At 39.1% G+C, this 21,307-nt stretch overlaps 1 protein-coding gene across 2 annotated transcripts in view; it reads right to left on the bottom strand.

Moving 5' to 3' along the window:
* ncanb (neurocan b) overlaps window positions 1–21,307 on the bottom strand; it is a 186,069-nt gene that overhangs the window by 79,406 nt on the left and 85,356 nt on the right. For both annotated transcript variants that reach the window (XM_086281800.1, XM_086281801.1), the window contains exon 10: window positions 2,884–3,000. In XM_086281800.1, the coding sequence (XP_086137926.1) occupies window positions 2,884–3,000 (117 nt within the window). The remainder of the gene's footprint in view (window positions 1–2,883; window positions 3,001–21,307) is intronic.

Below are 21,307 nucleotides of genomic sequence, written 5' to 3'. Positions count from 1 at the left end.
TTTTGAAAAGTAGATGTACGAAGTCGATGCTTGTTGTGCTGCTGTGCTCTTGTTAAAGTTGTTTGGTTCACACAAACTTAAGTCCTTTCATTTTTTTAATTAAAAGCACCCAGCATTTCGCACCCACACATACCTATCATTTCTCAACAAGCCTTTTAGTCATCACTCAACAATAATCAGGGCTCTAGAGTGCGACCAATTTGGTCGCAAATGCGACCAAATTTTTCAGTGGTGCGACTAAAAAAAATATTTGGTTGCACCTGTGCGACCAACTGTTCGGGTAGTAAAAAAAAACAAAAAAAACTGCAACCTTCCCTGTGGTCAACAACAGACACACATTATGCCCCTATCGTGGACTAAACCAATCAGAGATAGTAAGGGGCGGGACCTGCCCTCTTTGTCAGGCTTTCTGTGAATGTACCTGTTGTGTCCTACCTTTCACAAGCTCTTGTTTGTCCCCGCTCAAGTTGCATTTGTTTGGATAGCATTTAAAAGCTTTCTGTTAACTGTCAACTTTGCCTCCTTACCTTAACGTTGCAATCCACACACTTCATTGTTACAACAAGAATCATTAAAGATAATCACTTCAACAAGTCCTTCAACTATTTTATTTGTGCAGTAAATGTTTATTAAATTATTCTGTATCTCCAACTCATTCCAGCTGTGGGATATGGATAATATAATTAATCACTGTGTATCAACACATGGCCATCAAACTTAGAGGCTTTGATGTGCCTCATCAACCACTTTTTCTATTGCAGCATTCTAAAAATTGGTTCTCATGATCAGTGGGATACCACAACTTCAAACAAGATTGTTAATGTCTTTAGATTTATTACTGCCCATATGTCTTACTGACAGCCTTCTGTGGGTTTAGATAAAGTTAGAGCCCTGAATAGAAGTTAGAGTGGAGTTGGAAGATAATTTTTACACTGTCACACCTCCATAAATACTAACTACAAACTCACAGAGGAAACAAAAAGCATGAAGACACCAGTTCTTTAAAATGCTTTTCGCCAAAGAATTCCCAAAAGTTCCAGAGACAGTCCCTAAGGATGACATTGCATCATTTTGCCTAAATAATCACCTTGTATGGAGTAGGGGCAATGGGTGGAATACTGGTTTATTGGATTTTATGGCTATAATAGGATTGTATTGGCTGTCTAAAATCAATTTGAACCAGAAGAAAAAAGATGGAAGCTCTTCAATAAGCTGTCCATCAGTGACTGATTAAGGACACTGAGGCTACACATGTGAAATGAAACACTGTTATTAAAGCTGACTTTCTACTCCCTCTTCAAAATAGCACATATTTAAATTGTAGTCAAGCATGTTCTGTTATAGGTTGCTAACCTTTTTTGCCTTTAGCGGTAAGTAATAGCAAAACACATCAGATATGCAGCTGTTCTAATTGCCATCACAGCAATTTAGTTACATTGGGAAATAACAACTTCAAAGAAAAGAAAGCCAAAGAGAGACACAGAAATGAAGAAATAAGTAAATAACCAATATTTTGTGACTTTTTAGTGCTTTTCTGCCCAAACATTTTAGCTAAAATATCACAATTTATTCTAGCTGCTTCTATAAACCATCAAGCTTTATGCAGCCTTAACCAAATCCAATGGCTAAAAATCATTACAAAGTGCATTCGTGGATGTTATACATTCATTTGGCATCAATTTTCATTGATCCAGTGTTGTGTTGATTGATCCTCAATGACATTCATGCACAGGCATGCCTAAATGTTATATAATAGGTACTTTTGAGTCAAAGCATTAAAAGGCATTGAATAATCAGAGCCAGGTCAATATATTCACCCCTGATCTGTGACTCCTTTCCATAAGTATTGATCAGTAAAACCACAGCGTGGCCAAATGTCTTTGCATGGATGACTGTGAAAAACTGAAAAAGACCATCACACCATAGACATCAGACCATGGACGACGGAACCACAACTGGAGATGTTTGTAATTCATCTGTTGGAGCTGTTACAGCAAGGACAACACAAAAACAGGACATGGCTTGATATGCACATACTGCAACATCGTGTAACTCTTGTGCACAAGCTAACATTTACTGTAGTCTTCCCACAGAAATTTGGCCAGGACCCAGAATCAATGTCAGACTGAATGCTGTCAACAACTTTGCATCAAAGGTGATGTGTTTAAGCTCAGTCAAAGTCTTCCACTGAGTGTTTCTCAGTTTTTAAAGTGCCATTCAAAGTAGTAAAGTCACTTTGATATTTTCTACTACTGCCACATCTTCCTTTTCTTTCCTGTATTTACCCTCATCCACTGCGGCGTGCACCGCTTCGACAATACTTTAATCAGCTGCTCCACTGCTCAGTGAGCTCAGAGCTCCTCTGTGGCCTATATGTCCTTGTGTCACACACACAGCCTCATTCACCTAAATCACTGCACTGCCATTTTCTGACAGACACATTCTCACATCACATAGCTGAGTGGAAACATGAGCTGCCCACTGCTCTCAGGGCAGAAGGTGAAAACACACACACACACTCACACACAGTTGAGGCACATACTCTATACTTCATCTTGAACAGCCTCTGGCACAAACGGCCGACTTGCAGCATATGGAGATTCCATGTTCATTTTCAGTCAGGGAGCTTGACCCAGGCCTCCTGGACCTGACAGTGAAGCGGCTGAGATTGTAATCAGTTATTCAAACACATAATATGGAAACAAGGCCCACAGAGGCAATCTGCCATTTCCTCGTGAAGTCACCTCACAGTAGACTGCATATGTTAAATGTTAAGTCAGAATATGCCTGTCATTATTTCCCCCTATGCTTCAGGGACACAGCAGTTTGCAGCTGCTGACCTCTGAGGTTCCCTCACTCATACCTGACCTGGCAGTGACTCACCGATCTCACAGCTCTCTCCAGAGAACCCCTGAGGACAGTAGCAACTGTAACCATCCCCTTCCTGCAGGCAGCTTCCACCATGGAGGCAAGGATTGGTCTGGCATGGATTACTCTCCACTGTCAGGAAAGAAAACAAGACGAGGGAGAAGTTAACTGAATTTATCAGGTATATTTCTATAGATAGAGAGCATTATAAAAGTGTCTTCACAAACTATAACAGGCAATGTGCCCGCATTATACCTCTGTCATTACCCTTACTGAGCTCATTTTTGGCTCCTCTCTGGCAGGGATAGAAGAAGAGCATAGGCAGACAGTATGTCTCAGACTCTATGACTTTCAACAAGGTGACGGATTGGCTGTTGTTGTGTCTGTCATGCCCCTATTTATCATGAATGATAGTAAAATGGGGCACACCAGAAGGACAGCATGCTAAGTTGACTGTCCCACATCTCAGGTCTTACTGATGAGACAAGGTCCTCATAAATTAGCTGATCATACTCTAGTCATCCATACTGATGCAGGGACCTATTTCTATGGCCCATTAGTGAGTTGCCGAGAAGGTAATAAACGCATTTTACGTTGGTGGGCTATAACTCTGTGCCTTTTCATGGGAAATGTTTTGGCAGATGAATGGTGGAGATTGAGATTAACTTGTAATTATTGAACTTATATTTTAGTATGGGACAGAGGGAGGAGAAAATTTGACAAGGACAGTTAGAGCACAGAATGATCATCAGGATTTTTTATTCTGTGTGCAAAGGACTGTAGGGAACTGCCTAGATTAAGTGTCTTTTTATTATCCAATCCTGATAGGATTGCAGGCCCTGACACAATATGTCAGGGCATCTAATACACTGCATCTTCTCCATAATAACACCCAGGCTCACTTAATGATGTATGAGCATAGAGATGCTGTGCACAACACAGAGTACACTTGGTCTAAAAGTGTGGGAACACTTGCATTGGTGGGTGCGTTACTGTCTTTATACATGTGCACATCTGGAAGCATATGTGTGTGAATATCTGGATGTTTCTCTGACCCTGACTCATTGCATGCACACGAGATATAATGTGGCCGCGTGTTCAATTTTCTGTGAAACATGGTGATAAACTCCTGCTGTTGCAGAGGGGCTGCTGTTGATACAGCGGGCAGGGGCAATGATGGAAATGCTGGCTTTGAAAATACATAAAAGTGATTCGCCGAATGAGAAAAACCATTAGAGACAGGCTCATTTCTTAATTCAGCAGTGGGGAGGAAAAAGCAACACTGTACGTGATTTGAAAACATACATTGCTTAAAGGTTAATGACGTGCTGATGGAAATGGGGAAATCTCTAAGTACTAGTAGTGTATGACAAAGTGAAAACACACTTAGGATATGGTCAATTTGAAGGCTTGGTTGGGTTTGAAAATGTCGGGTAAAGAAAAATTGCGGAAATGAAGGAAAGAGGTAAAGGACAGACACCTTCTGAGTTGTTATCTGTCTATCAATTCATCCACCAGGGCTAAAGGTAAATTGGTAATGTGGAAATGGTGGTTAGCCGCCATAAATACCAGTGCACATGTAACACACATGCATTTAGCTTCAAAGCGAGTGACTTGAAAGTCAATAATGTTTCATACTTCAAATAAAAAAAAAATAAAAAAGGAGAAATGCATAGAATTCTTTTTAATGGAAAATTAGGGATAAATAATCAGTGATGAATAGTAGTGACGATAATGTTTTTTATTTCAGCTCGGCACAGATTCTATTGAACTTTATTCTCTTGACCTCTCTTGAATAGAGAGAAATCATAGTGCCTCAAAGCTAATATTAACTTAACCCAATTCCAATTAAGTTAGGATGTTTTGTAAAATTTAAACAGAATGCAATGATTTGCAAATCTTAGAAATCCACATTTAATTTAAAAAAATGTAATTCATTGTAAAATGTACTTTTTTACATTTTACATTGTATAATATAAATAAAACCATTAACTGGAATTGGGGGCGAAGCAAATGTCCTTCGCAATGTTGTTGTGCAGTGTTTGAAGGTATCAGTATCAGCGAGATACCCTTATGGTATGCACTTCAAATATAAAAGAGCTAATAATAATTGTCTAATTCCCCATAAAAAGTATCGTCTGCTCGTATTAAAACCAAATTTATATGCTAAGGTAGAGATCAACCTGGCTGAAGCAAGACTTCAAGTATACAACTTTATATTAGAGCACCAACAATTTACTGGTTGGCCCATATTGGCTATATGTTGTTAGTAAATGCCTTTCAGTATCAGCATCTATAATTGCTGATAAAGCAAAAATTAAAAAAGTAAAGAAGAGACAAGACACATCCTTAAACTATTGTTAGTGCTGATGTTCCATAGTTTGAAGGTAGAGATTTTCTGCAGTTTCCCTGTTGGTAACACAGTTTGGAACGCCTCAAAAAACAACGACTAGCTGATCCCAGCAGAGATTGGCCGAGTATTAATGGAAAAATAAATATGCAAGACAAATGTTAGGGAAATCTGTTTATGTTTCATATGTTTGAAAGAAAAAAAGACAGTCTAATATGTTGGAGTTTTAAATATCTATATGGCTTCTTCGACAAACCTCTACATGTTATCTTTTAAATGTTTACATTTAAGTTGCAATGAAATAAACCAATGGTCTCTTTCCCACTTAAATAAACTGCTTGAGTCACACTTACTCAAACTTTACCACATACTGCCAAAAATAGGTCTACCATTTGATTATCTTTGTCAGTTTTGGGGCATTCAATCAGTTACACAAATGTCTCAAGTTACTGGTGCAGTAGAAAAGGTAGCGATGCACACAAAGTAACTGGCAGCTGAGGACCAGGTTATCAGTGAAAAAGGCTTCAGAACCCAAAAGGCAAACTCCTTATGACTATACCCCCATTCAGTCAAACCACAGAGTGTATCACTATAGATTTGGCTTGTGGTGCTGTTGGAATTAATGTCGCACAAGGCTCTTCTTTGCAATCGTGAAAAATTAGAGTGACAGATCTTCAAAAGTAATCCATAAGCTCTTTAAGATATCAGTGAATGGCATTGCCAGCTGATAGGAAAAATTAGAGCAAAGCTTGTGTGTGGCAGCTGTGTTTATTCATGTATATGGGAATGTATGCATTTATGCCTTAAAAACCTCATAAATGAATTCCTATTGGTTCAATTTTTGCCACAAAAGAAATGATTTCTTGCTATAATTAAAGTAGTTCTAGCAAAATTGCCTTAATAATGAGTTTAAAAGGACTTTTCCTCTACCAGCAGTGATAAATGGTGGCAGTGCAGTCTATGGTAATACACAGACAAGGAGCTGAGCTGTAGCAGAATAGAACATTGATCCAATCTGCAGACAATTAGTAACGACTTATTACACACAAATGAGACCGTGTTCTTCACCATCTGTCCACAAACAATAGCCTGCAGACTTGGTGCTGAAATCATAGGTATGGATTGAGTACAGGAAAGTTTCAGTACACATCAAGGTTCTGCTTGAATGTTTAAGAAGACACAAAGCCAGCCCATTGCATCTAGTACACTGTTAAAAAAAACATCTTAAAAAAACTGTAATATTCTGGCAGCTGGGGCGCCAAAATACTACCGTAAAATAACAGAAAATAACTTCCTCATGAAAATACAGTTATTTTCAGTAATGAAAATACAGTTTGTTACGCTAATCTCACATGGGATTCTGCCTTTTCCAAGTGCTTTTAGACATCAAATTAGGAACATTTTAACGTGATCAAACAATGAAATTACCTATAAACAAGGTCAATGAATGTGGCAATATGAATCATAATACGTAAATGTACAGAAATATACAGTTAACAGTTGGTTTAAATAATAATGGATTGCATGCCCTGGGAGAGACTGACAGAGGCGAGGTTGCCATATCGCACCATCGGCCCCTCTGGCCATCACCAGTAGGCGAAGAGTCTTGACCACAGACACAATACCGAGAGTGTCCGAGCCGGGGCTCGAACCGGCAACCTTCTGATCACAAGGCAAACTGCCAACTCTTGAGCCGCAATTGCCCTAAATAGCAATGATAATAATACTTATGTGATGTAACACAAGGTTATAGGAATCATGTTATATACTTTTCCACACACTCATCCCCCCTCCCTTTCCAAACGCCTTCGACGCTTATTCCCCTCTGATGCTGACGGTGGATCAAGGAGACCAGCGTACAGGCTGCAGGCCCGGATGTACTGTCTAAATCGGCTGTCTCTCACCCTTTACCCACCCCTGCTTGCTTGTCATGTGTTTCTTTGGTGTGTTAAGAGTTTTTTCATGTGCTATGTGCAGAGGTGTTTTTTTCTGTTCTCAAACTGATCACCCTGTTGGAGCTCAGTCTGGGGGGAGTTGTTTTTTTCTCCTTATCTTTCCTCATGTGGTGCATTTTCCATTGTTATACCTCTCTGACCTGTCTTCCCCATGTGATGTTTTGTGTAATGTATGTATGGTCGGAGGGTAAGATGGCGGCGCCATTGCGTGCAATAGGTCGGCAGCCTTATGAAATTTCCCCTTGTGGGACTAATAAAGGTATATCAAATCAAATCAAATCCATAGCATTACATTTGAATTCAACAGTTCAATCTTTCAAATAACGGACATATATTTGTGAAATTTCCCCTTGTGGGACTAATAAAGGTATATCAATATATCAATATATCAATAAAATTATGTTTTATTGCATTACAGTGATTTAACGTTAATTTACATTTGAAATGTGAAATCACAGTCTATTTACCTAACTTTAATGATATTCTAGAAGAACAGAACAAAACTGTAAAATGCACAGTAAAATACTTTTATATTAGGATTTTTTCCTACAGTACAGCCATACCCACGACCTTGTGGTTGTTCACATTCATTGGCCGATGCTTAGCGTCATGTTATTATGTGTCCCAACATCCAATGGCATGTCACATTGTTTTCATGGCCACACCCTCACCCCAGGTGCAGAGGCCTATTTCTGTTCAGGAATGTTGTGAATACTTTGAGATTTATATTAATTGCAATTCCTACCTCTACATTTATTTTTTAAAATATATAATTAGCACAGAGTGGCCGTGCAATGTTTTATATGTTTTTTTTTAGTTTTTATTCCTATTAATTATATTTTCACTTGTTACCTCTGAATTATTGAATCAGACCTAGATGACATGAAATTTTCAGCAAAATTATAATTCAAATACTCCTTAAATTATTGATTATTCTCATTAATTTTTGATCATTTTATATATTTTTCCATAGTATTAAATTTGAATTTAACAGATCATTCTCTCACATAACAGACAAATATTTGTGAAATTATGATACATTTCTGAATGTATTTTTACAATCTAAATATGCATATGTACAAAAAATATATTTAAAAAAGAAGTAAATTGTGTTTTACTATATTTACAGTAATGATATGTTATTTTACCTTTGACATGTAAAATTACAGTCTACTTATGTAAATTTAATGATATTCTAGAAAGACAGTACAAAACTGTAAAATATACAGTAAGATACTTTGACATTACTATTTTTTGGAACAGTGTACTTGTGGGCATGTCTGTACACGTATATTAACTGCGGTTATTATATAATTGGAAAACAGTTTTTAAAAAGTATGAGAGGGAGGAGATAAAGCCCCTGGTCCGTGACACAGATGGGAGGAGAAGATAGAAATTCACATTTATTAAAGAGAAGCACAAGTATGAGAAAATGCCAACTAGAGAGGGACAGAAAGCCACAGAGAGAACTGTCATACATTTCTTCCTCTCTTAATGCTGCTAGCTTATGATTAATTACACACTGGTCTTTAAATAGGTCGCTCCTTCTATCCTTTCTGTGTGTCTTTCTCCTTCTGTGCCGAAGACCGAAGAAGAAAGATAGGAGGCTAGAGTACGAAAAAAGACAAGGGGAAAGATAGAGAAACTTGTCCCTGACATAGACACACGGAAATAGGCAGATATAGCAAAAGAGAGACATTTTCAGCCTTGCAGGGTTTCAACTTCCAGGGCTAAGGTCTGCGGTGTGACACAAATTCATACTCACAAAACAGATAATGTAAAGTCTTCATCCCTGACAATGAGCAGATATTGCAACATCTCTTCATTCCTCTGCAGAGTTTTATGAAATATGTTCTGCTGGGTGACATTTTACTGCTCCATTGGGTCATCTTTAGTTTTTTTCTAAGCCTCTCAAGAGAGAGATTATCTTAGCGTTGTGGCATATTTGGGAAGCTACTCCTCGATGTGTGCTCGTACACACACAGGATTTAGAATGGACCATAAAAGAGGATTGCACTTGGGGAAATGTCTCAAGTCCTATGAAGTCTGAGGCTGAGTGGTTAGCAAATTCATCTGAATGGAAGCCTGCTGAAAAGGTTGTGCTGACAGAAACACTGAAGTCTGCATGAATAAATGTGTGACACGCACACCCACATGTGGCAAAACTGCACACATATGCACTTACATTTGCTGTATATACGCCTGCTTATCACCCACCATTTAGCTGTGCTTGGACTCAGTGAACCTTGTAATAGCTTTGCTGAGACATAGATCATACCTCAGCCTGTTCAAGTGTTCCCCCTCTCTGAGCGTGATAAGCCATCACCTAGGCCCAAGAAAGAGCTGGCCCATAAAACTTTAATGCTACAATACATTCCGAAAAGGTACCGAAGCACACAGAAATGTTAGAGCCAGATGAATGCCAGGGCTAAACTGCAAAGTATGGGCTTCACTAGAGTTGTTGTCATCACTGTGGCAGCTCATCTGTGTGTGCAGTGTGAAATATTTATATAGTCACTTGTTCAATGGCCACCGTGAACATCTATTTTATCACAAGTTCATTTTTTGTATATGAAAGTGGCAACATCTGTGCTGTATAACTCCAAGAATTCCCCACACTTGGGGAGTCTAGAATTTAAAATAGAGTAAAATACGCAAAAAACTAGAAATGTTGAAACAATGCTGCGGACACGCAAGAAGAAGAGGGCAAAACGTGACTTCCTGGCGATGTTTCAGAAACGATGTGCACGTCAAAAAATTAAAAACAATGTTTTTAATTTTTAGGTGCAGACTTGCTGAACTTCATAGTCACACCTTTTATGGTATACAGACACACAGGAAATGAGAAAGCAATGAAAGCCCATTTAACTTTTAGGGATCTCACACCTAAGTTCTAATCATTCTTATCTTCTCCTTAATACTTCTAGTGTTTGCACAGCTCAGCAATGAGTACTAGGCCAGATTGTATAAAACTAGAAGTGCTCTTTAAGATAATTAGGTGCGGCATGACTTTCCATGATGAAAAATACACCCATTGTAAAAAGTTGGCTCTACTGTCTGCTCTGCCAAAGTCTACGGTTCAGTCAATAATCCGTATGACCTATATGACTTCAAATTTCCATCTCGCCTCTGACAGGAATGACATAGAGACTCACATGTCTGAACATTAGCCATGTATCAGTGTCCCCTGGGCAGGAAAGTCACTCAGTGCAGATCAGCCACAATTACTGCCACTGCAAGCTGAATACACACTGGGGAAATATAAAACCGCTTTGTGTTGAAATATAGATAACACGTCTCTCTAGCACAGAGATGCAGACCCCAATGCAATCTTAGATTACTTCAAAGTGATTGATTTACAGAGGTGAGCTACACAAAGGTGGAAAGGGAAGGTAAGAAAGTGGAAAAGGGCAGAAGAAGAGATAGAGCGAGACAGAGGTTAAGTTTACTTGTGGGTAGTGCAGCTCTCGCCTCTTACTGATGTCGGTGCCCCAACCGTCAATTTAATGCACCCAAGAGCTGTCGGTCTGCAGTCTGGAGCATTACACTAAACTTCTCAGGCCTACAAGTTAAGGGATCATGTACACAACAGCCAGTCTCAACTCCCTGGGAAAAAGCTGCTTCCTGCTCTCCCTTTACCAGTCTAAAGCAGTGGTACACAAGATACGTGTGAAGACTGGTAGTTTTAGAAGAAAATTAAATATGGTTTAACTGAATGCAATTCATTCCATCCATCCATCCTCTTGTATTTATCCAGTTAAGGGTCATTAGGGAGCTGGAGGCTATCACAACTGTGGTTTTCAGGTTTTAAAAATTATCTTTGTACTTCCTCTTTCTTGGTGAAATGCTATATAATTGCAATATTTTCACTTCCTATTGGTTACTCTATTAAAACAAGTGGGGATTTAAAAATATAATCTCATGGTTTTAACGAAAAGTCAGTTGCATCTGTGCTACAAACTGAACAATGTAAATTTTGCACTTTACTCTTGCCAGCTACCAAGCTATTGCATACAACTATTTTCAGAACAGTCCCTGGTAGACCTGTTCTGATCCTATGTACTTGTGTGATTTTACCACTGACCCCAAGGTCAAATACCAATTTTGTTTTCAAATGGCCTGACTTTTGAGTGGAGGATCATTGGTGGTAAAAAATGCTGGATCTCCAGCTATGACTCAGAAACCAAACAGCAGTTTTTGCTTCAAAATTCTACTTTTTTCAAAACTTAGAGTGATGTGTCAAGTCAAGGGCTGGGACCAGGACCATTCTTTGCTATTTTTTCAACTTTCCAGATGTTGTGCGCCTCCAATTTGTCCCTCGGTGAGATTATCAAAACTGACTTCTTGTATAACATCCTGTGGCCTTTGATGGGGAATATTCAGCAGAAAACACCTGACCTGCTGCATATGCCATCATTTTTTGATCATACCAACAACTTCGGCTTAGTGTCTACCTGGGAGGCAAATGCCAGTGCATCCCACACGGAGAGGCGAAGGTGATAAACAGAAGACATTTCAGTGTACAGAACAGATTCAGTGTAATACACCATAAATGGTGCAAGGCAATATAGCAGGACTGCCAGTGGCAAACCTAACAACAGAAGCTGCTTAGTAAGCTGCTTGAACATACACAAAAAAAATGACCTCGAAGGGATAATCAGCTAAATGTTAATTATGGATAGTTGCATATGCAACTATGGACGTGCAATTTTCAGCTACTGAAGGGTTTGTTTTGTAACACCAGGCAACGTCTAGTGTTGTTATCCATATGACCTCCAGGTACGGGCCAAAATGTGGTTGTTGTGGACGTTTTTTCAATGGCAAACTTCAACTCATTATAGAGATTGTTTTTATACTGCTTCTGAAGGCTCTGTAGTCCCATGTGTCCAAAGAGTGGAGGGCATGTTTCCTGTACACAAAAAGTTGTGTGTGAAGGAATGCAGTGATCAGCGGACATCTCCAAGATTTTGTGGGCTCTTAAGCTAAAACAAAAGTGAGCAGCTGCATGGTGGATTTCGACCAGATATGTCCCCAGCTTCTCACAGACAGTTTGCAAAATGTGCACATCAACAAAGACTGTCGAGCAGATAGTCCAGTTCATACATACACTTGTATAAACTCCATCGCAACTTGTCTGTCCTGCTGCCGATCACAACAACATTGACTTCCTCTTTCAAAGCTCTTCACAATAAAACAGGGTACTCATAAAAAATAATCATATATAGTGCAAAAGCTCTTTTAAACTTAGTAAACACATTGTACTCCTTCTAAAAGGAATTTCAAAAAGTTTTTCTAAATACTAAATACTATTATTATTTTATATTTTAACATGGATCTCAATGTTTTTAATCTTTCAACACATTTTAATAAAGTTTTAGCCTGGTTACAAACAATTAAGTTGATTTATTCAACAAATAAATAAACCAATTAAGGAAAAACAAGAAAATGTAAAATAAGCACAAAAAATAAATTGGCCAACACGTAATAAATTGTTTTTGTTTATAAATAATCTGTTCTTTTGTGTTATTTTTCAAACAATAATGTTGATATTTATAAATAACAAAATCCAATAAAAAAATGATCTGTACATCTATCCAACAGCCAATGTTTAGTGGGAAGGTAAGAAAATAACGTTATCTTAGCTAAAGTTACATATTTCATTAGAATGAATTGATAGAGTTAGATTGTCTTGATGCATGCTCAATCATCCAGGTAAGTAAATCCCAAAAGGTTGAATCTGTTCATCTGGAGAAAGCGTTTTGGGATAGGGTTGGCTTATTTGAAATATCATCTTACCAACATCAAGATATCGTGTTTTGAGTTAAAATAATATTCACTGACGGACGTTATCGTCTTACCCCTGTTTCCCTGAAAGATACCATGAGGTTTTATATTAAAAAGTTTTACCCACACTAGACTTTTGCGGCAATGGTAGTAAGACAACAACTTCTACAACCTCATCCTCCTTCACAACGCTGTCAAATTACCTTTTTTATTATCAGTTTTATTGAGAAACCCCTAGGGGTGGAAATGACACAGTCTGCATTTAACTGGAAGACCAAGGGATAGCAATCAGGCAAATTCTGCAAAAAAAAAAAAAGTCTAGGAGCAGCTGCCTCAGAAGTGTGTTCTCTATGATTTAATGTCATTATTGAACGGCTTGTAAATGTACATCTAAATCTGTTTTTTGTCTCTCAAAAGTCAAAGGTTTCAATTGTCAGTGTTAATCTATAAAACACCGGAAAGTTCTTTGTGCAAAGTCACATTGTCAATGTAGTGATAAAACTGATTAGGGTAGGTGAATGTAAAGGCCAAAAAAGTGTGAAGTCATTTGTAATTCTATCGATCAGTCTCCTGACTACTGATCTCGCAGGAGCTGATTGGATGATCAGAACACCTGATGTACTTCAAAAGCTGCAGACAGAAGCCTGCACCCTTTGGGAATGTGTTCACATCTTAGAGGCAAGGTTGTTCATGGAGCAGGTGTAGTGATGTGATTACTGCACTGAGTCTGACAAAATAGGATTTATGAGCACTGCAGGGGAGGGAGAAGCTTTTTCTGTCCATCTGACCACATATGATGTCCCTTGTCTAGTTGCCGTTACACACCTTTGTGTGTCTGTGAGAGAGAGAGTGTGTACAGAGGTGAAAAGGGGTGAAAGCAACACTGGATCTAAACTGTAGTTCTAGATGTCAAACACACTGCTCAGCCATTCCACAAGTAACCATTAACAGTGCTCCATTAATTATTAATAAGAATGCTTAAAGTTGCAATCAACACTGGATTACTCAAATGACTCCTACTACCTTGCCAATATATTAAACTGTTCCAAAGTATTATTTATTTAAATCGTACGGGGATCAATTTCAGTCATATTTCAATGGGGTAAGTTAACCCTGCTGGTGTATGTGACACAAAACAGACAGAGCTTTGGAGACGCATAAAGGAAAAAAGCCCAAATAAGATGTATTACCAAATAAAAAATTAAAATGAAAAACAAGACCATATATATACACACGAGTCAAAAGGTTCGACACACCTTCTCATTTAATGGTTTTTAAAGCCACGCTTTGCTTTGATTACTGCTTTGCACACTCTTGGCATTCTCTCGATGTGCTTCATGAGGACGAGTTCCCACAGATGCTGAGCACTGAGGGCTCTTTTGCCTTCCCCCTGTGGTCCATCTCATCCTAAACCATCTCGACTGAGTTTAGGTCTGCTGACTGTGGAGTACAGGCCATCAGGGACAGCACTCCATGGCTCATTTACTTGGTCAAACAGCCTTTACGCAACCTGGAGGTGTGTTTGGGATCATTGTCTTGTTGAAAAATTAATGATGGTCCAACTAAATACAATCCGGATGGGATGTCACTGCAGGATGCTGTGGCCTTCAGTTTTGAATAGATCCCCATCAGTGTCACCAGCAAAGCACCCCCACACCATCACGTCTCCTCCTCTACGCTTCGCAATGGGAACCATGCATGTAGAGACCATCCTTTTCTGCGTCACACAAAGACACAGCAGGTGGAACCAAAGATCTCAAATCTGAACTCATCAGAACAAAGCACAGATTTCCACTGCTCTAATGTCCACTCCTTGTGTTTCTTGGCCCAAAAAAATCTCTTATGCTTGTTGCTTTTCCTTAGTCATAGTTTCTTAGCAGCTATTTGACCATAAAGGCCTGATTCGCGCAGTCTCCTCTGAACATTTGATGAAGAGATGTGTCTTCTACTGGAACTCGTAGCATTTATCTGGGCTCTAATCTGAGTGCTGTTAACTTGCAATTTCTGAGGCTGGTGACTCGAATGAATTTATCCTCAGCAGCAGAGGTGACTCTTGGTCTTCCTTTCCTGGGGCAGTCCTCATGTGAACCAGTTTCATCATAGCACTTGATGGTTTTTGTGACTGGGCACACATTCAAAGTTTTAGTAATTTTCTCCACTGACTGACCTTCAGTTCAGCAATGATGGACTGTTGTTTCTCTTTACTTAGCTGATTGGTTCTTACCACAATATGAATTCTAACAGTTGTCAAATAGGGCTCTCAACTGTGTACCAAACTGACTTCTGCACAACACAACTGATGGTCCCCACACCATTAAGAGTTCAAGAAATTCCACAAATGAACCCTGACAGGGCCCACCTGTGTAGTGGAAACTATTTCAGGTGATTACATCATGAAGCTCATTGAGAAAAGGCCAAGGGTTTGCAGCGCTGTCAATAAACCAGCAAAGGGTGGCTACTCTCAGGAATCTAAGATATAAAGCATATTTAGAGTTATTTATCAATTTTTCTTTGTGTAAATAGCAAGACAACCCGAGAGTCCATTGCAATTTTTTTTTCAAAATATAACACAAAAACAAACCCAAAACAAAAAGAGAAGCAAACAGGCTCAGATGCGTTACAGAAAAAACAATTAATTCAAACAAACTTGCACTTTCACAATACAAGAAAAAAATATATATACAAAAAGCTGAAGCTGATGAAAGTTTAGAAATCTACTTTAGCCCAATCTGGCTTTTGGTCCATTGCAAATTTAAATAAAACTTTCCACTTTCAACTTCATCTCTTTTTAACTATATTTAATTTTTTTTTCTCCAAGCAAACACATACACACACACAAGCGCGCACACACAACAACACAAAATATGAAAAAGCATGACACTTGCGATTAGCTACAGCACCAGCAGCCCGAGACAGCAGAAAGCAGCCGATGCACTCTTAGTGAGCACCTTGTGGGCCGAGCGTCACACTGAATCAGCCTGGATAGGACCGGGGAGGAGTAACATACCAGGGATTCAACACAACCCAATTCCACAGCCCTGTAAAGCGAGACTGACGAACAAATTGAGGGTCCATTGTTACAAGAGCAGCACTTGTAGCGTCTCCGATCGTGCTAAATAAATTGCATTATCTGGACTGTCAGAGTGGCAGCAAAATAATCCATCCTGGCTTATCATCACAAACACATTCGATCCACTTTGGGTTTCTTCCCCCTTCTCTTCAATTTGTCTTTGCTTTCATTTTCAGAGCTTTGTGAAATAGAATATTGAATCAACCACATCCTCCCATTTTTAACTGTCTAATAACATTTTATATACCCACAGAACTAAAAAGGGGCTTAAACACTGCCAATGATTATGAATTATTTATATTTTGACTTAAAGAATTTGCAGCGTTACACATGAAGTGATTGAACAATTCCATCAAGATGCACGGTGAATGAAAAATATGCTGTCAAATTAAGTGTGCAACGAGTGCAGTACGCTGTTTCATATTTTCAGTATTCAGTAAGCTGCACTGCAAAATGTGCCACATGAAGTGCAAGGAACATGATGGTATGCTTTGACCTTGAAATCCACAGTCCTCCTCTGATATTTTTATGCCCTTGTAGCACATGTGGTGCAAAAGATTTACAAAGGAGTTCCATGCAAATCAGAAGCAAGAGGTTGGAAAATGGTTGAATTTTGTGAGTTTCGGCATTTTCAGAATAATAAGGAGGTTTTAGCAAGAAAAAATGCTTTTGATGATTTGTTAAACATTGTTTCAAATAAGCTGTAAAACCAATTATCATTTATATTTCTGTTATATGTCATCTAATGCTGTTTGTACATGTTGACCACAGTGCTGGCATACATTGAGGATGTGCTGTCTGGCAAGGTGACAGCAGACAACAGCGGGGGCCGTTTCCTGATGGATCTGGTAAACAAAGTACCCACTATCTCACCTGAGGACTTTGAGAACATGCTCAATTCCAACATCAATGACCTGTTAATGGTGACCTACCTGTCCAACCTCACCCAAGCCCAGACTGTTCTCAATAAGAAGCTGGTGCTGCTCTGAGAGGGTTTCTTTGAAGTCATTCATATTTAATTTTTGTACCTATGTTGGACTGTGTTGGATATAACTCTTGGTGGGTGTATAGATCAGAAACATTTCACACCTAAAAGACACTGCATTTCTAACTGTGATTGTTAGAAATCATGGAGCTAAGCACTAGGTGCACATCACTGAGACACACTAGAATTTTAAATGAAATTTTAAAAGGAATAACCTCCCTTGGAAACACAGTGCGATGGTGTACATTTGTGTCTAGTTAAACTGAATCAAAAACAAAAATACTTTCTTGCTTGGTGAAGCTTATTTCCACACTTGAAAATGATGAGCCATTTCCTCACTGCGATTGACACATATGCTTAAAAGAGATGAGGCTAATGCTGAGACTGGCTGAGAAGGCAATGATTAAACTCCAAAATACTTCAGTTTCTATTCTACTTTTTCCAAATCTTTTCTGCAAAAATCTACAAATATGCCAAGCATGCTTGGAAACACCCTCACTGACTTTGGACACACGACATTTTTTTTTTTGCTTTAAATGAAAAGGAAAGGCGACACGAGCAGTTCTATTTCTATTCCTTTAGAGGACATTACACTTTTATTCGTTTCAGGGTTCTAAACCCTAAGGATAACTACTTCTTTGCCTAACCTTATATTGAATGAGTTAAACTTTAGGGACTTGTTTTTTGTCCCTGAAATCTAGTCAGGTCTCCACAATGCAACTATCTAAATGGATTTAGGTCAGAAAATTGGTAATAGAAGGGAACGCACACACACACACACACACACACACACACACACGCACATACACACACACACACACACACACACACACACACACACACACACACACACACCCACACACACACACACACACACACACACACACACACACACACACACACACACACACACGTGTGTGGTTAGGGAATCTCATCTTCCCCTGTGTGTATGTCTCTATCCCACTGTGGTTACCACGAGGAAGTTGTTCTGACAGCATTGCAGCACTATTACTACAAGCAAGCTGTGGGCAGGAGGGTTTGCCTGTAGAAATATTTAAAACTCAACAAAGAAGAACTACTTTAGATGACCCCAGAGTGCTGCTTGCCAGCAGAAACTCAGAAAATTGTATAATTTACACCTTCATATCCTCTACCCATTTAGAGACCTTCCCCCTCTTGTGACTTGTAATTTTTCCTCGTCTCTGAATCCTTCTCGCTGGGACAGATCCGTGGGTGTGTCTGACATGCCCTACATGAAGAGACCGCTCAGCCCTTGCACCCGCTGTGGGCTGGCTGCTACATGATGCGTTGTGACTGATGCTGGGAGCCAAACACCGCTGCCACTGCTCTGCCTTTAGCACCACAGAGAAGGAGCAAAGTCAGTCAGGCAATTTGGCAACTCAAAACCCCCAGCTGAGTGCACTCATCCCCTCTGCTGCCACTCGTCTGTAGCTAGAAAATACCTCAATTCGAAATCATACATTTCGCTGTTAACCTTGATGGCAGGCAGCTCCATTTTTGACGGCAAGTGCATGCATGTGTGACTTGCTGAGATCCTGACAGGTGTGCACGCGTGTGTCTGACTGCAAATGGAGTGCGGAAACGTGAGAGGAACACGCAAGGATGCTGGTATTCAAATCATGTTTGGCAGCCATTGTTTTTATGCTCTGCCTAGTGACCTGTTACCATAAAATTAATGCCTACATGCTCCGCATTTGGTTGTAATAAAAGTAGCTGATATTTTGTCTCATTTCTCTGACCACGGAGAGAATAGAACTGTTACCTGTCTCTTTCAGCAGAAGGAAGCTGATTCCTGACATCTAATCTGATGGCACTTGAATGCTCCACTGTAACCTATATCATGCAACCAGGTGAGTGTTTTCTACTCTGCACAGTCACACAATGACTCCACATAAAGGATTTTATTCTGTCTGACAGCACCACGTCCAGCTCTCTGTCTCCATCCATCGCCCCTATCACCTCACAATTGGTGGCACACAGAGGTGATGTTGTTCTTTGCTTCACTGAAACTCTACAAACCAGCAGGATCCCAAAGTCTGTGCCTGACAACAAACACTCAGTTTTTCATTGGGTAAGAAAAAAAAATCCCTGAGTGAAATGCTCTTTGGTTTTTGTTCTTGTTTTTTTTTTTCTAAATAGGGTGACATACAACCCAGGAGGGGTCTTCATTCATCTTCTTTTGAGCAGCTTCAAAATGAAAATGAGTACCATAAAACAGGCAGAGATGAGGTTGCCTGAATGCTCCACCAAGCAGCTGATGGCTGTATCTGCTGTGAGATTTTACTTTTAGTTGTTTTACTCCTCATTGAGTCAGCTGGTTTGAATGTGACTCATTCATAAAGGCAACAGGAGCAAATGTTTGCCATATTTTGGCTGGTATGGGACTAGGATCAATTATCGTAAACTTGCAATACAAAAATGCAAAGTTACTGAGAGCTGAATGGGAGAAAAGACCACAAATGGTCACACAAAGGGGCTTTGTGCATATGCGAGTATAAAGCTGAGTAATAAAAAGACAAATGCATGATTAGAAGACATATGTTGTGCCCAGGGACACAAAAAACTGAAGTTTAGTATCGATTGTTACTGCATTACTAGAGTTAACGCCACACTTTTGTCTGCCTCCCAACTGATCTTTAGAGGGCTTTGAGATGAGAAAATATTCATAAAAACAACAACAAAACTTGTTTATCAATTCTGTTGCGGATTTGCTACCAGGAACAGTCAAGAGATGCAGTCATTCATCTGCCATAATGGGAGCTCTGGGTCACACAATCTAAAAAATAAAATACAGCTGCCTGTGATGGGGCTCCTAGGCTGAATAATCACCAGGTTTTGTTGTGGCAGCAAACATAATAAAGCATTTTTATGATGCCATAAAAACGCCTGTTCAAGACTTTTCTATGCTTTTCCAAGCTTGCTGCAGAATAATAAACCAAAAATTTTCACAGAGTATTAGCTTTACCAACTTAAGTGGCATGTCATTGACTTTTACATGTTTAAAGAATGCTCTCCATTCCCAGAAGACAGTGAACACTGATAACAGATATTTTTGCTGGAGCGTTTTGGCTGATGTAAAATAAAAAATTGCATGAAAAGCATGAAAATAAAAATTCCCTGGTGAAATTTACTCAGGATGGGTTTGAGTTTATTCATTGAAAACCAACAGTGCTTTGCAAAGGAGCAAGAATTTGTTTTTTATATCACTGCTGTTGATGTTAGATGATGACCTTGCCAGGCACAGCGTTTGTATCACTGGCCCTTGTGCTTACCCACTTCTTGGACGTTGCTCAGCAAGTAAAGCTCAGCTTGACTTGGGAAAGGTTAATCATGTTTGACTGAGCTCTCTGTACTTCATCAAGGCTGCTTTTGTTTTATTGCTCTCTTTAATCTTTACTCTTCTTCTTATGTACTCGGTTTATGTTATTCCTCATGTACTTTATGGTATATTTCATATTATCAATTTTCAAAGGAACAAAACAACAAAAATGAAAACTCTTCCAAGTTCAAATTAATGAATTATGTTCTTGCATAATGGAATGTTTCATTCTTACTATGATTAAGAATGAAACACAGTATGAGGAGATGCATTAAGGGGCAGATCCAACCATAATTAAAAAAACAAACAAACTGCACCTAAGTTGCACGTATAGCTGGCTGAGCAATATAGAGTTTAAAAAAGGGCTACATCCATCATGTCCATCCAGTCTATAGTTTGCTGGAGTTAATGCCATGACTAACAGCGTGATAGTATTGATGTAGTTTTGCTCTGTTCTGTAAGAACAAATGAAAGAAGGTTTTGATACCAGCTGTACTTATTGTCCTGCTGTCCAACATTCTCTTGTAAACTGTGATTTGGGGGTAAAACAGGGGTTATCGATTCACACTTGTAAGAGATCTTTCAGTTGACTGGAAATTGAGACCATCTTGTTTACCTGAGGATACGGACCTAAAGGCTAATCTTAGGGTGGTAACACTGTGTCTGACCATTGAGGGAATACAAACTGACAACATAACAAGTAACTGTAGCAAGAATGAAGAAAAGACTAGTTTGTCAGTAAAACAATGGATTTGTTTGTTTCTGTTTGTCTCTGCTCTCCTATCCCTGAGGGGCAAATTACTGACTTTTTTTTATAGCTGTAGTAATCAGTAATCATTTTGTAGGTTAGTTCTTCATGCTAATTTCTGCATCTTACTGTCTTCTTTTTTTCCGTCTCCCATCCTCATTATTGTCTTAATTGAATTCACCTGCACCTTCTTACCCTTCTCCCTGG

The sequence above is a fragment of the Aulonocara sp. 'chitande type north' Nkhata Bay genome, linkage group LG23 (assembly GCF_057382095.1).
Source record: "Aulonocara sp. 'chitande type north' Nkhata Bay isolate Kocher_YH1m ecotype deep benthic linkage group LG23, A_spYH_male_GT1.1, whole genome shotgun sequence".
NCBI classification, from domain to species: domain Eukaryota; kingdom Metazoa; phylum Chordata; class Actinopteri; order Cichliformes; family Cichlidae; genus Aulonocara; species Aulonocara sp. 'chitande type north' Nkhata Bay.
This window is presented reverse-complemented; position numbering and strand designations above follow the sequence as displayed.